We start from the raw sequence: 17238 nt of genomic DNA on the forward strand, positions 1-17238 counted from the left end.
CAAGGAGTGCGCCCCGTAAGGAGAGCCGCCCAGCATAAAAGAAAGTGCACCAGAAATGGGGCCACGCACACGGAGAGCTGACACAAGATGACACAACAAAAAGAAACACAGATTCCCAGTGGCAGTGATAGATAGAAGCGGTCACAGAAGAACACGCAGCGAATGGACACAGAAAGCAGACAACTGGGGGGGGGAGGGGAGAAAAATAAATAAATAAATCTTTTAAAAAAGTATTGGCAAGGATGCTTGTTGGTGGGAACGTAGAATGGTGCAGAACAGTTCGGCAGTTTCTCAGAAAGTTAAAAAGAATTAACATACGACTGGCAATTCCACTAGTAAGTACAAAGCAAAAAGAACTGAAAGCAGGACTCAGGCAGGTATCTGTACACCAATATTCATCACAGCATTATTTATTATAGTCAAAAATTGAAAGCAATCCAAATGTCCATTATGAATAATCAAAATGTGCTAAGTCCATGCAATGAAATATTATTTAGCTATAAAAAGGAATGAAGGAGGTGGATGTGCTTCAGGTGACTGGGCTCTCATCTACCATATGGGAGGCCCCAGGTTCGACTCCCAGAGCCTCCTGGTGAAGGCAAATGGGGGGGGGGGTGGGCACAAATAAAGTAAAATGAATAAATCTTTAAAAAAAAAAGAATAAAGTTCTGCTACATGTGACAAAAGGTATGAACCTTGAAGACACCATGTTGATTCAAATAAGCCTCTCAAAAGGACAGAACTGTATGATATCACTGAAATGAAATAGAGTAAAATAAATTCATAGAGACAGAAAGCAGAATAGTGGTCTTATCAGGGGTGGGGATAGGAGAAATAGGAAGTTATTGCTAAATGATTATGAGTTTTGGTTTGGGAGGATGAAGAGTCTGGAAATACAGTGGTGAAAAGTCTGGACTATAGTATTGTCAATGTATTTAATATCAAAGAACTGCTCACTTAAAATGGTTAAAATGATTTTTGCTTTGTATTTTACCACATTTAAAAAAAAATTTGGGAAGCGGATGTGGTTCAAGTGATAGGGCTTCCACCTACCATATATATGGGGGGACCCGGGTTCGATCCCTGGGGCCTCCTGGGTGAAAAAGAAGAGAAAGCATGCCTGTGTGGCGAGCCAGTGCCCATATGGTGAGCCAAGTGGCCCACACGGTGAGCCGAGTGCCCATGCCAGTGCCTGCATGGCGAGGCAAGCGCCCACACAGTGAGCCAAGTACCCACATGGCAAGCTAATGCCCACACAGTGAGCAAGTGCCTGCACAAGTCATGGAGCAAGATGATGACGCAACAAAAGAGACAAAGGAGAGAGTCAAGGTGAAGCACAGCATAAATCAGGAACTGAAGTGGCGCAGCTGACAGGGAACCTCTTTCCACATCAGAGGTCCCCAGGATTGAATCCTGGTGAATCCTAGAGGAGGAAAAATGAGAAGACAAAAAGAGAAATAGATACAGAAGATCACACAGCAAATGGACACACCAAAAACAGCAGGGTGGGGTGAGGGGGAAGAGGGAAAAATAAATCTTTTTTAAAAAATGCACAACTCAGCAAGAAAGGAAAAAATAAAAAATTTATTATAAGTCAGAAATAGCTATCTATAGCAGGGGAAACAGACTGTGAAGAACTTCCTTGTTTGTTTTTTATTACTGAAATAATGAAAATGCTCTAATAACAACTGAAGTGATAAACGCACAACTATGTGATTTTATCAAATACCATTGATTGTACACTTTGGATGAACTGTATGCTTTATTAATATATCTCTTTTGATTTGTTAAAAAAATATATATCATTTCTTTTTTGTTTTTAGGAGGTAGCAGGGATAGAACCCAGGACCTTGTACATGGGAAGCAGGCACTCAACCACTGAGCTGTATCTGCTCCCCAATGAGAATTGGTTTTTTTGTTTGTTTTCAGGAAAATTTTATTATTTAAAAAAAAAAAAAAGAGTAAACCCTAATGTAAACTATGGACTTTACTTACTAATAATGTATCAATGCTGTGTCATCAATTTTAACAAAAGTACCACACTAATGCAAGATGTTAAGAGGGGAGAGGTGTATGTGGGAACTCTGCATTTTCTGTGCAATTTTGCTTAAACCTAAAACTTCTCTAAAAATAGTTTATTATTTTTAAAAAGCATGGAAAAAAATAAGCTAGGTCTTTAGAGAGGTCTCTAAGAGAATGTGCTAACATACAAACATAACTGTACAAATACAATTTCAAAATATTTGTAATCAGCTCTCCTGACCACAAAGACTAACCTTTTCTCACCATTAATAAATAAGGCCTTGTCTGAAGGGCCAACCAGAGCAGAGCTTCTCTAACTTACATCACTGAACTCCAGAGGTAAACTCTCAGTGGGCTGAAGCTCAGCAGCACTCAAGTACAGATCCATGGGGCCGGCTTCCAGATCGTCTGGCACACACAGTACCTGCTCGGGCTTATACATCTGAGGAGGCAACTGGAAATGCAGTGGACAGCAGGGATCCTCAGAGAGGCTTACAGGAACTGGTTTGTTGCAGGGTACCTCCTCAGACCCCTGGCAGCATTTGAAGAGAACCTGATTCGTATCCTGACAAATATCTGTAGAAAAATGGTCAAGGGAAATAAAATGGGATCTATCGGAGGTACAAAATACAAAAACCTATATATTCAGAGTTGTCTGCCATGTAAAACTTGAGGTCTGGATTATACAAAATAATCACAATTACATTTGATGGAGAATACCAAATGCAGTTAACAATTTTTTTAAGTTATTTCTCAATATAAGTGTCATTTACAAGCACCTAATTCCAGCTCTACCAGTTAATTTAAAACAATTCTCCTTTATATAAAATGAAGAGTAGACTACAAGAGGGTGACCAGATTGGATGCTCACAATAGGAATAGGATAGCAGGTAAATATACATTAGCAGTGGTTCTGAACTTTATCAAATTCACTGTCCCCTTTTTATAACAAATACTTTGTAATATCCCTTTTATTATCCTGAAATCAAGCTTATGTATAATAAATATTACTTATAAACATAACTGCAAAAAATCATGAAATGTTAGAGCTACAAATGTAGAATAACAACAATGTAAATTCCATTTAAAAAAATAAAATAAAATAAAGCAGGAAGTCTAACCTCTGTTTCATGATCCTCGTCAACTAAATTTAAAGACACAATTCCTGCTCTCCTTTATAGGGTCAAACACAGAGAACTTATGAGAATGCCATGCTAAGCAAGCAGCAATAATACTCCTAGACACCTATACCTATACAGAAGGAACATGTCATGGTAAATGCAAACAAGACGCAAAGGCTCCTACCCCTTTAGAGATAAAACGCTATTTCTTTTAAGGCAGTGGGCAAAAGTTTGTAAAAACTTCTGGGAACTTATTTCCAAAGATGATTCCATGATAAAGCTATTTAAAGGAGCAGGGGATTGGGGAAAAGAGAAGTTTTAGTAACAGTCACTAAGTATCATACCCTGACAGGAAATAAAAATATATTTCTAGGGAACAGATACAGCTCAGTGGCTGAGCACCTGCTTCCCATGTATTAGATCCCAGGTTCAATCCCCAGTACCGCCTTAAAAAAAAAAAAACAAATAAACTAATAAATTTCTATGCCATTTGGGGTGGCGAGAGGGAGAGGTATGTGTATAGGGGAGGGAGTCCTGTTATAATCCTGAAGAGAAAAAAAGTTTTGCTTGAAAGGGTCAATGGAAAGTAAGTACTCCAGAAACACTCCAGGAGCTCTGTAACAACTTCTGTTAAGGGTAGAAGCAAAGAAGCTCTGTAGAATGAATCAAAGTTGAAATCATGATTAGATGAAAAATAGCAAAATTCTAGTTCAAGTTACCCTACAAAGTACATTTTACTCAAGCATCTCTGTATCTTGACATCTTGGAACTAGATGCTTATTTTCCCTAGATTAATAAACAAATGTTATTTTAAATTTGGGATTATTTTTAAACCAGAAAGCATACTTTTCTGTGAACTGACTGAAAAATCAGGATTATCAAATTATGGGTGATTTCTATTTTAATGTAATTCCTTTCCAAAATAAAAATAGCTAATGCACATTATAATTTTTAACCAAATAAAATCCCTTAAATGAAGCCATTTCTCTCAATCCATACCTGGAAAAGGCCAAACTCAATAGCAAGGTTTCACAACCCTGGTACTACTGACATTTTGGGTCAGGTAATTCTTTTTTGTGTGTGGTCTGTCCTGGGGATTGTAAGATGTTTAACACCATTCCTGGCCTCTACCCACTAGAGATGTCAGTAGCACCCTCTTTCCTCCTTCAACCCATGACAACCAAAAATGTCCCCAAACATTACCAAACGTTGCCTGGGGAATAAAATGGCCTCTAGCTGTGAACCACTGCTCTACAAGAACAGTAGATAGTAAGTAAACAGATATGATCAAATGAACAAACATGACCCTAATGGCAGTAATCAGACTTGTAGGTATAATAAATGAACAATCTAAGCCATCTCTACTGTGCTGAAGCCTAAACTTCTTTAAATAATGAATATTTAAAATATTAACCCATTAAACTAAATGTTTCACCAGAACTTCTTTCATGGAATTCTAAGGACTTTCATTTAATACCACAATATTCTGGAAAATCCTTCCCCTCCCACCCTCATCCACCCACTGTCCCTTCACCCTGGGACAACAAAGACAAAGAGAAGGGAATAGTTAACCTACAACTAGAGTCTGGGTCCTTCACTTTCAGTCCAGTGCTGTCTCCATTAGACCAGAGTAAAAAGTTAACAGGTCACCAATAGCAGTCGCATCTTTCTCTGGGGTAAGGACTTAAGGAAGGGTAAATGACTTAGGCAACTATGAGTGGAAAGGAAAAGAAAATAAAAGGAAAAAGAAATAATTCCCTACTCTTTTCAAATACATTTTTCCATTTTTCTTTTTAAAATATTAATATTCCAATGAAAAACTGTAAGTACAATATAAGAAATATCTACAATACTCTTTAATAACACTAAATTGTGATTTTTTTCCCCAAGAAAAGTAATTCAAGTTCACTGACAAATACATGAATAAGTATAAAGCAGAAGAAAAAAAAGGCACTCATAAATCCCAATGCTCAAAAACAATCACATTTATTATACCCTTCCCAGTCTTTACTTCCATGCAGTTAAAACACAGATCATGTTACAATCTATGGAATTCCATACCCTATTTTTGTCACTAGCATTTTCCCATGTCATTCATAAATTTTGCTAAATGTTTAATATGCCTAACAGATTCCAATGTTACACCATGATTCACTTCTCTATTCCCCATCTCCAGTTGTCTCCAGTTGGGTAAATATTTTTACAGAAAAATATTAATTTGTATGTGATTATATCCTTAAAATAATTTCCCAGAGATGGAATTACTACCTCAGAGAGTATCAAATTGCTGTCTAAAACGTGTGCACTAATTTATATTCCCACCAGCAGTGTTTAGGTGGGCCTATTCCACTTCATTATTACCACTTTTAAATGTACTTACTCATTAAAAAATAAATTTTATATTTTAAAATTTACTTTAAAACATATATATTGAATTTAGAGATTTTAAAAAATTTCCTTATTTCATTTATGTATAGTAACCATGAACACTATCAGCCACTTCTATCTTCTTTTAAAGCCGTCCATAAATCGCCTTTGTCCAATTACATTTTAAGCATTTATTTTTAGTTTTTAATTACTTCACCCAAGCATTTTACATATTAGTGACAGTAATCCTTTCTCAGCCATTTGTTACAATAATAATAAACTAACAAAATATTTAATAAACAGAATATAAAAATTCCTTTTTCCTGTTAAAAGAAGAGAGACAAGGAGGAGCTTGTCTTCCTAAAGAAAATACATCTCCTTTCCAAATATTTGCTATCTTTCGCCAAGCAATGAAATCCAATGAAATCTGTGCCTTTCATATAACAAGATCATCACATTTAATTAACTAGTTCCTGTCCAGTGAAATCAACTTTTTCAACCAATGTCTATAATAAAGATGCACTTTCAGAATCCAATAAACTCAAAAATTTTTGTCATCCATTATTACCATATTAGATAAATACAGTCCCACAGCAGAACCAAGAGAGACACTGATAGTTTCAAAGGCAAATTAACTAAAAGGAGGAAAAATACCTTGTTTTTAGAAACATAAAGTTTCTTACCATTAAATGAAGTTTGTTAGAGATCTGATAATACAATAAGAGGCAATATTCAAAGGAAGGTCACAGTCCTGAACTGGCCTATTGCTTTGGATAGAAAATCCTCCCACAGTGATTTTTGGTAATAATTAGGTTAAACTGCATTATAATTGTAATGAACAAGTTAAATCAAGGATCCCTACATTCTGGATTCCCAAAAACTACAAGTAAAAACTAGCTCACATCTATCACCAATGACTCAGATGTTTCTTTCTAATGAATTGACCATAACATTTCCAAAGTTCTGAAATGGCCAACAGACCATAGGAAGACATTTCTTTAGGCTCCTGTTTGAAACCAACAGCTCCATCAAACTGCTGGCCTTGATTCAGGGCCAAAGGAAAATGAAGATTCTGAATTAAGCAAACTAGCAGAGACATTCCCACTATCCTTCACTCTAACAAGCATATTGGAGCCTAAAGAAGCAAGGTAAAAAAGATACGGGTAAGGCAGTGTCTGGTCATTGGAAGAGACTGATTAGAACAACGAACATCATCCACAAAGGCCAAGCACCTCTGACTGGAACGAGTGGTATGGGCCTAAAATGGAGAAAACAGACAAATATTTTTTTATGAACATATCTCAATAAAACTGCATAGTAACTAAATAATTGTGCAAGAATAGACATAAATAGCAGCTATGTACACCAAATTTTGTTTATTATTATTATTGAATAATGAAAATACTCTAATAATGATGGAGTAATGAATGCACAACTATGTGATTATACCAAATATCAATGACTGTACACTTGGGATGAACTGTATGCTTTATTAACATGTATCAATAAAACTGGTTTTAAAAAAAGGTAAATACCTCAGGGGGGAAAAAAATACCTCAGGGGATTAAAACAAAAAGCCATCGTGTCAAAATAATGAGTCAATCTTAATCCTAAATATCTCTCTCCATATTTTAAAAGTGTGACATAGCCTAATAGTTTCAAACTACTTTGTCTTTTAGCAATAGAACCCTTTTTCAAATTGTAATCTTAGGTAGAGGCTTAACTGGTAAGGTAATAAAAATGGAACCACTCTCAATGATGCAGGGACCAGGGATTTGACAGTTTTGAAAACCACCACTTAACTGGGCTTTCTCTCAACCTTACTGTCTACCTTTCTCCCCACCTTCTTTTTTTTTCTGTCTGGTTGCATTATCTTTTGTGTGTCACTTCACCACGTGGGAGCCTGCACCTCTGCAGGCCGCATGGATCTCCCCACCTTTTCAAATATGATTCTCAAGCAACTTAGGCTTAACCTGTGCCTATTTATGAACTGAAAATTTTCTAAATTGAAGAACAATGAAATCTATTCCAACTTCTCAATTTGCAGATGAGAATATTAAGGGCTGAGAAGTTAAGCTATCTGTGCAGGCAAAGAGCTGTTGGTGGTAAACTAGAATCTAGCACCCATGTTTCCTGACTTCTAGATAAGTGCTCTTTAAACTATACCCCAAGTCCAGTAAGTCAGATTTCAAAGCCGAAACAGGGTAAGAGTTTTTGACAATTACCTTAACTTTGTAAAGTGAAAGTATATACCTGAGAGGTACAAACACAAGTTACCTGTTGTGTAGCACCATCTGTAGCAAGCATTCTGCGTTCCTTCAATTGCCTGTGTAGTAAGGCTTCCACTCCGTAGCGTTGGCGATATCGCCGGAGACATTTTAGTCGCTTTAAGTTCTCTCGTTCTTTGGCCAAAAGTCCCTCTGGGCCAGTCAAGAGGCTACTCCCTGGGAGTCACAACAGCCAAGATGTTTCTAACCACAAAAAAATTCACATGTAGGCCCACAACAACTTGGAACTGACACAAAACTTACCCAGAGCGTCGTGTTCCACTTTGCGGTTATGTAAGTAACGACGCTTCTTCTCTTTAAGAAGATGCTGAAGTCGTTTAAACTGATCAATGTACAAAGACTGCAAACGAATTAGTTTCTCACGCATAATCAGGGCCACTTCCTCTGCTGTGTAGACACCAGCATGTCTGGAATAAAACAGCGAATTCAGCAAAGTATAAGAAAATATAATAAAACCCCAATTCAAAAGGAGTTTATTTAACAAAGTACCTCACTAAAATAGAATGTTTTGACAGAACATTCACCATTAAAGTTATTACCAAAAAAAAAAAACCCCAAGAATGGGTATTGGTATGTGATCTCAAAAAAAAGTGGGGGGGGGCCAGCGGGAGGGACATCCTTATATTTCATTACTTTTACCAGTTATTTACATTATGTTTAAAAAGAAATGAAGATGTGGAACTCTCAAAATTTTCATTAATTGATGTTAACCTCCCATTTAATGATTTATAATCACACTCAGAACAGCTTAAAAGTGTTCAATTTAGTAGCAAATATTTTAATTAAAGCATAAAAGATACCAACATGAAATGACTACAACTTCTAATTTTATTGAATTTTTCTAAAAATATACTCCTATACTGGAGCCTACATGAGCTCTCTAAACCCTGGTCACAATGGGCTATACCCTAACTCAGCTCATTTTCTTGACAATATTCACAAAATTTAGTACCTTGGGTTAATCCTTAATTGTCAAAACTCTGGTAAGGATCCATATCAACTTTACTAAGCTTTACCCATGAATTATAATTAGAATTACTTGTTAATAATTACAAATAATATAAATAATTAGAACTCTAAAAAAGTTATTCCATAGTGATTAATGAAGTCATTCAGGCAAATGAGTCAAATGGCAGTTTAAATGAAGATTGTTTCCTGTCTCTCACGTAAGCAATTCAAAATTAAGAGATTAAATGGGAATTAAGAATATTTCATATAAATTGACCACTATATAAACAGGAAAAGCAAGCTAAACATACCTTGACATTAAGTTTCATTTTTTTTTATTAAAAATTACTTCCTATATGAAGACAACACACACAAATTACATAACTAAACCAACTTTAAATCCAAAAAAAATGTTCTCTGAATTTAAAATAAGCTCTTAGTTATTTAAATACACAGAATTATGAACTTTAGGACTGAAAGCAAATAACTTCTGCCTAAAATTGTTCTTAAATATAAACTGTAGCCAATTCAACCTGTGTACACAAGTACAACTACAAAGTATACTCTGAAGTAAAAATAAGTAAACAGAAATTAAGAATCAAAAACACGATGAATGGTCCTGATCAAGATGGCCGACTGAGACATTTCAGGGTTCTGTCCCCTAAGGGCAGCTTTGAACAACCAGCAAGAACTGGAAGAAGCATACTTCTCAATGCTACAGAAAAGTTAAAAGGACTGCAGTAACAGGCAAGTACCAAATCAAGAAAAATGCTTTGTAAAAGCCACAAGATTTTAAAAAAAAAAAAAGGCAAAGGATCTTGCAGAGCCCTTCTGGTGCCTTTCCCACTGCTCCACCCCAAGGTCCCAGGGCAAATGCCTAGTCCAGTTTCCACAGGGAATAGAGTAACCCTCATGCACACACTGGGAGCATGTTATGTCTGGCCCAATCTGTCTGGTGGTGGCCTGCAGGACTCACCATCCTGGAACTTGCCCTGCATGTAGAAGGCAGCCCACTGAGCTCGCTCCTACAAAACACTGTGGGAGAAAAGTTAAGTCCTGCTGCCTGAGAGGCAAGGGTTGCTGGCTGTAGGACTGTGCAGTTGTCCAGGACTGTAAGCAAACTGTTTCTTAGGGAAGAGTTTACATACAATCAGAACGAGTAAATGGGGAAACTTCTAGGGTTACACACACATGACCAAGACAAAACAAGACCAATGCCCACAAAGGATCAGGGAGACCCCTAGCTTTGGCCTGGAGCTATTGTCTAAACTCAGTAAATGACTAAATCTGAAGGGAAGCACTCCCTCTGCTCAATCTGAAAGGACTGGGAAAGGTGTTTTCTTTTTTTCCTTTTTTTTTTTTTTTTTGCTTACTTGTTTATCTGTTTTTTGTTGTGTTAGTTCCTGACATTCAAGGAAAGCTCTGTCAAAACACTAGCTGTATACAAGCTTAAGGAACAGTCCACTCAGAGTCTAAATCCCAGCAATTACACATTAAAACATCAAAGTATCTAGACTTCAACAAAAGGTCACAAAACATACAACAGGAAGTGATGGCCCAGGCAAAAAGAAAAGATTAAAACATTAGAAACCACCAATGAGGCAGACCAGACCTGGTACATGCCAGAGAAAGGCTTTTTAAAAACAGTCCTAATGGGAACCAGATTTGGCTCAACTGATAAGAGCATCCACCTACCACATGGGAGGTCCGGGGTTCAAACCCAGGGCCCCCTGACCCGTGTGGTGAGCTGGCCCATGCGCAGTGCTGATGTGCGCAAGGAGTGCTGTGCCATGCAGAGGTGTCCCCCATGTAGGGGAGCCCCATGCGCAAGGAGCGTGCCCTGTATGGACAGTCACCCTGCACGAAACAAGTACAGCCTGCCCAGGAGTGGCGCAGCACACAAAGAGAGCTGATGCAATGAGATGACACAACAAAAAGAGACACAGATTCCCAGTGCCGCTGATAAGAATACAAGCAGACACAGAAGAACACACAATGAATGGACACAGAGAGCAGACAATGGGGGCGGGGGGAATAAATAAAAATAATAAATAAATCTTTTAAAACGGTAAAATGGTCCTATTATATTGCAAAGCAAGAAAATGAAAATAGCTAATAAGATAGTGGGTTACTGATGATTATTTGTTTTGAAAAAGTTCCTTTAATAGTCTTTACATAGTTTCCATAATCAAAGGGAAAATATATGTATGCTTAAAAAAAAAGGGTCCTATATAATGTGCAGAGAGCTACAAGAAAGCATGAACAAAGTACTAAAGGAAATCAGGAAAACAATAGATGAACACGAAGAAGGTATCAGCAGAGATGCAAATTATGAAAAGGAAACAGAGCTAAAGACCAGAATAACAGAAATTAAAATTCCCCTAGAGAAGTTCAATAGCAAATTGGACCTGGCATAAAAAGAAATCAGTAAAATTGAAGATAAGACAACTGAAATCATCTAGTCTGAGGAGAAAAGGAAGAAGGAACAGAACCTGAGGGAACCTGTGGGACGCCATCAAACATTCCAATATACATACTGGAGTATCAGAAGAAGAAAGGGCAGAGAATATATTCAAAGAAATAGCAGCTGAAAACTTTCTCAAATTTAACAGAAAACAGAAGTATACATATCCAAGACACACAACGAATCCAAAAGAGGATACACCCAAATAGACCCACACTGCAGCATATTTTCTCTTTGGCCTGCGACAGTTTACTGCAGTCAAATGCCAAAGAGAAACTAAATGAGAAAAGCAATGCATCACCAGAGAGAGGCTCATGTCACATACAAGATAGCCTCAATAAGATTAAATGCAGATTTATCAGAAATCACAGATACAAGAAGGCAGTGGGTTGACACAGTTTAAAAATTCTAGGCTGCGGCAGCTGCAAAACCCAGGGAGGAGATGCCATGTGGCTCCAAGTGGTACCGCTCATGCCCTTCTAAGGCCCACCCCCTACTCTCAGGCCAATGAAGCCCACAAGAGACTATCCACTGCTCAGAGATGCGTTCTCCGCCAAGCTCCCGGTTGGGGCCAGTGATATAAGCGACCACCGACCAGTCCTGGACAATCAAGAAGTTTTCTGCCATCACGCAACCGACCAGAGCCTGATCGTGGAACTTCTGGAGCTGCAGGTCTACATGCAGGGCCGAGAGGCTGCATGGTACCACTTTGAGGATGCTGGTGGGGTGCAGGGTGCTAGGACTGTGCAAGTGGAAGCTGTGCAGCCTCTCCCGGTGGACAGCCTAACCCTGAGGGGCTGCTGTCAAGAAGCCTGGATCCTCTCTGGAAAGTAGCAAGTGGCTAAGGAAAACCAGCAGGTAGCAAAGGAGGTGACACTGCACCAGGCCTTGCTGCAGCTGCCCAGTACCAAACTGATCTGCTCACCTTCAGTCAGCCCCCTTCCCCCATAGCAAGCCCTGAGATCAGGTCATCTCTCAGCTCTGAAAATCTGTCACCCCTGCCATGGAGCCTGGATGACTTTGAGCAGCTGGTGACCAGCCTGACCCTTCATGATCCCAACATCTTTGGTCCCCAATAAAGATGCTGAAGCACAGCATGATGCTGCTCAGAACTGGGGGGCCCAGTTCTGGAAGGGAACAAGGGGTTGGATGTCTGGGTTTCCCCTATTCCTTTGCTATGCATAAACATAAGACACCTCCTCTCTGCAGAAATAAACTTGCTTTCTAACCAAATTTTTTTTAAAAATTTCTGAAAGCCAAAATTGTCAACCAAGAATGCTGTATCTGACAAAATTGTCTTTCAAAAGTGAGGAAGAAATTAAGACAAGGGAGTTGAGGTGACACAAGAGAGTAATAGCCTCTCACCTACTCCAGAAGGTCTCGGTATCTGTTCCTGGAGCTGCCTAATGAGAATACAAGCAGACACAGAAGAACACATAGCAAATGGACACAGGGAGCAGACAATGGGGGGTCAGGAGAAATAAATAAAATCTTTGAAAAAAAAAAGAAATTAGTACATTCCAAAGTAAACAAAAGTTAAGGGACTCTGTTACCGCTAGACCAACCCAAGGGATGCTAAAGAGTTCTGCAGGTTGCAAGGAAAACACAACAGAAATAAATTGAAGTCACATGAAGAAATAAAGATCTCCAATGAGGGTAATGACATGAATAAATATACATGCCAATATTATTGTAGTATTGCTTTGTAACTCCACTTTTTACTTCCTACAGGATCTAAAAGGCAAATGCATAAAAATTAAGGCTAATCAGTGGCTTTGGACACATAACATATAAACATGTAATTTTATACCAGGAACTACATAAAGGTGAGAGTACTGAGGAGTGTAAGAATATAGTTTGTGTATAATACTGAAGTTAAGTTGGTATCAAAGCAAAGGAATGTGTTATAGATTTAGGATGTTAAATTTAGGCCCCATGGTAACCATCAAGAAAACATCATAGAACATGCAAGCTCACAGAAACAGAAATTAAGAATACAGGTTGCCAATGGGGAGTTAATGCATAATGAGTAAAGGGTTTCTGTTTGGGAGACAGGAACATTTTAGTAATGAAAGGGGAGAGGGTACCACAAAATTGTGAACGCGATTAACCCTATTTAATGGTAAGCTTGGGAGTGGCTAAGACAGGAAAATTTACATTCTATGTTCCCACAATTTAAAAATAAAATAAAAAAGAGCAACTAAAGAGACAGTGACAATTAAATGCAATACATGATCTGGATGAGATAGTAATGGAAGTGAAAAAGCTCAACGAGACATTAATGGTGACATTTTTAAAAATTGAAATATAGACTATAAGGCTTTATATCAATGTTAAATATCTTAAACTTTTTAACTGCACTTAAAGGTGGTTACATAAATGAGTACCCTTGTTCATAGGAAAAGTACATGGCAGTATTAAAGGTTCAAGGAGCACAATAAATACAACCTACACTCAAGTGTTCAGAAAATGAATTGATAAATAGATATAGGCAGGCAGGCATGCAGACAGATAAGAATGATATGGCAAATGTGGCAAAATGTTACAATTGGTGGATCTGGATATCTAGGGGAGTAGGGGTTTGCTGGAGTTCTCTTTATCAGATTTGTATTATTTTTGTAAGTGTCCTGTAAGTTTGAAAATAGTTCAAAATAAAATTTAAAAAAAAAAATGAATAGTCGGTGAATAACACAGTGAACCCGGAGGGGAATGAGGACTGTGGTTAATAGTACAAATACAAGAATGCTCTTCTATGAACCAGTACAGATATATATCACTACTACAAGGTGTTAAGAATATGGAGATGCATAGGAAAAATACAATTAATGTAACTTATGGACTATAGTTAACAGAAACACTGTAATTTTCTAGAATCAAAGTTAAAGAAGGTACTGAGTTAATGGGGGGTATGGAAAAAATATACCAAAGGTATGCTATAGACCATAGTTAGTGGTTAATAGTCTGACAACGTTCTCTCATAATCTGTAACAAATGTTCCACAACAATTGTTGTATGGGAATTCTGTACATTATGCATGATTTTTTCTAAGGTCACAACTTCTCTAATAAAAAACATAAAAAGTACACAAATTATGAAACCTAAAATGTTTAAAAAGTTTAAAACTACCCAAAGTGTAAACAAGTAAACTACAACTGCAGGAAAATGGACCATGTCTACAACTCTAAACACTAAGGCCCTAACCTAATTAAATTGGTTAACCTGAAATTGATTTTGTAAATTTAACATCTGTCAAAAGAGACATTAACCAATGGTCTAGACTGGAGTTTATGAATGGGAAGCCATTAAATGAGAATTTACTAGAAATTATTTTAAAGGAGGTGAGCACCCTGGCTAATAAATATGATTACCTAGTTCATGCAGCAGATGGGTTATTTCCTTAAAGATGGATGTCCTAGATATTCACAACTGGTCATTAAAATCATGTATTAACTCTTAGTGCTCTCATATGCATAAATATAAGTCATAGTTTTATTATAATATTCAAATCAAGGGAGTTACCTTATATTCACATCAATATTTTCTCAATTAAACAGTATTCCCCCTAATTTCTTTTGGTTGGAAAAAAGCAATGAAGACTCAATAACAACCTGAAATGACCTTTCCAAAACAAGTTTTGGATGCTTATAGATGTCATATGACAAAACTTATTTTCCCAAAGGGGAAACAAAGTAGACTGAATAGTTAGTTTTAGGCTAGGTCTTCAAAAGTGTTGAATGTTGTAAGCAAGCTTTTAAAGACTACCTTTTACAAAGCAATTAAGTAAATAGCTGCTTTGGAGGAAATCAAATATATGGACCTACAGAAGGGGGGAAAAAACTATGCCAATAGGACTTAGAGTTAGTATAAAATTTCGAGTGACTGCATCATACAAAAGGGCACTTTATAAAACAAGCAAGTGAAGATGTATGCTATTAAACCATTAGATACAAAACATGTCCCAGTGATGACTAAGACACTGACTGATACCAAAGATGCAAAAGTAATTTCATTAAATGAACATACGCCAAGTTAGTCAAACTGCAAAGTTTACAGCCAACTATCAAGTTTAGAGGGTAGTCTTGGAGACTTGTGACACCCAAAACAAGTTCAGGGATTCCCAAAACCACCCTCAGGTTCAAAAACTATTATACTCACAGTGATGGTTTATTACAGGGAAAGGATACAGACTTAAATCAGTCTAAGGAAGAGATGCATAGGGCAGAGTCTGGGAGGGTTCCAAACATGAAGCTTCCGTTGTCCTCTCCTGTGGAGTCAGGACCCATGCATTACCCTGCCGGAATTGATGTGTGACAATATACACAGAGTACAGCAAGCCTGTGTTCAGTTTTTACTGGGGCTTCATTATGTAGGCATCATTGCCCCCATGACTGACCTCAGCCTTCAGGAACACTGATCCTAAATCACACTGTTACTACCTGGCTAGCCCAAAGCCCACAGGCAAAGATCACCTCCCAGGAGCCAAGGCAAAGGCGAGACTTTCTTTTTAGGCAAGGCCAAAATACTACACAACACACTATTAAACTACTATATTACTAAATATAACAATATAGTCATATCATATGTAGCCATATTAACAAATTAACTATTATAAAAAGACATTTGACAATCCTATCACATTCCTAAAAATGCATGTATTTAGTGGGCCAGAAAAATTTTAGGGTAGTCTCATTGGGAAAGTAAAGGAAAGCCTTGTATTTATCTCCTTCTAGGAGAATTTGACATCAAGTACATAGCCTTTTTATCATTTATACATCTCATAAAATTAACTTGGTTTATACAGCAGTCTCCTGTGAGTTACTGGCAAGAATATGTCCCCTAGAGACTGATCTACTTTAGATTACTATTGACAAAATCAAATTTCTGGACCTTAAAAGCTGAGAATATACCACATCAAAGGACATTCATTTTGTGACTCTACAGAGCTATACACCTCTTCAAAGCAGTTAAGTCTAGCCATCTAACACAACAATGGGGAGAAAAAGAATAAGTATGTGTGACACGACGTTCCTATATTTTAAGAGACTCCTGCTAGAAAACAAATACACCCTTTCAAATTCTTTTGATAGATTTTCCAAACTACTGCACTTCTGGAATAGCTGACTACACTGAAATTACTCAACAGAAGTCAAGGTCTTCTACTCAGAAAATGTATAAATGTATTAAATCTCAGAATCCAAGAGAAATGCTATTCGAAGAATGGAAGTCAAATACAGTCAAGTCTAGAAATTCATAGTCCATGCCACTGTTTAAAATACTTCTACCTAAACTGGTGGGAAGTGTGAGGAGAAAGAATTCAGTAATTTTTAAAAATTAAAAGAGAGAGAGGGGGTCATTAATATGAGACTTGGGAGTGGTAACATTTCTACAATTGCTAAGGTGATTATGAATGCAGTGAAAGTAGAATGTTAGTAGGGCAGGACAAATACTTCTGGGTTTATAAATAGGTTTTTCCTTCTTAGGCATGAAACCAAAGGAAACTCAATGCCTTTCTTTTTAATTCCATTAATGCCCAAGAAATATTGCAAAATGAGTGATTACTCAAGTACAATCACCTCACTATTCCTGAGGTTCAGACCAAGTCACTTTCCTATTTTCTCTTCGCTCACTAATCTGAGCATTTTTCAACTACCTCCTACTCCCTTGTCTAAGAAGCTTCCTATTTTCTGCCCTAATCTTTCTCATGTGTGAAATCTGATAATCAGAAAGAAAATTTTCCAAATAATAAAGCTTCTAAAAGAACCAAATCCTGCTTTGAAATAGCTAAACTTTCTTCAACCCTCCAACGTTTTTATCTTTGAACAGCATACAGTACAACATTCCACATACGAACTACATGGAACAACCAAAAGTCATAAAGGGAGTTTCAACTTACTTTAGGGGATCCTCTTGATCACTATCTATGCTATCAGCTTCACTGTCAGGGTCACCTCTCCAAGTCTGATCCACAGTAATGGGTTCCTGCTCCCCATCACTCCAGCTGTCTTCATCTGAGGCAAGGAAGGGAGAG

General features: G+C 37.4%; 1 protein-coding gene, 1 non-coding gene and 1 pseudogene across 3 annotated transcripts in view; 1 reads left to right on the forward strand and 2 right to left on the reverse strand.

The window, feature by feature from the left end:
• Nucleotides 1-17238, reverse strand: part of KANSL2 (KAT8 regulatory NSL complex subunit 2) — a 36018-nt gene that overhangs the window by 16424 nt on the left and 2356 nt on the right. For both annotated transcript variants that reach the window (XM_004468357.5, XM_071218813.1), the window contains 5 exons: nt 17104-17218; nt 8042-8205; nt 7788-7954; nt 6672-6768; nt 2345-2598 (listed from right to left, as the gene is read on the reverse strand). In XM_004468357.5, the coding sequence (XP_004468414.1) occupies nt 2345-2598; nt 6672-6768; nt 7788-7954; nt 8042-8205; nt 17104-17218 (797 nt within the window). The remainder of the gene's footprint in view (nt 1-2344; nt 2599-6671; nt 6769-7787; nt 7955-8041; nt 8206-17103; nt 17219-17238) is intronic.
• Nucleotides 6431-6567, reverse strand: LOC111766539 (small nucleolar RNA SNORA2/SNORA34 family). Its single transcript, XR_002798566.1, has one exon. It is a non-coding gene; the product is annotated as a small nucleolar RNA SNORA2/SNORA34 family (small nucleolar RNA).
• LOC101430725 (ran guanine nucleotide release factor pseudogene) lies at nt 11718-12361 on the forward strand (annotated as a pseudogene).

The sequence above is a fragment of the Dasypus novemcinctus genome, chromosome 12 (assembly GCF_030445035.2).
Source record: "Dasypus novemcinctus isolate mDasNov1 chromosome 12, mDasNov1.1.hap2, whole genome shotgun sequence".
Classification (NCBI taxonomy): Eukaryota; Metazoa; Chordata; class Mammalia; order Cingulata; family Dasypodidae; genus Dasypus; species Dasypus novemcinctus.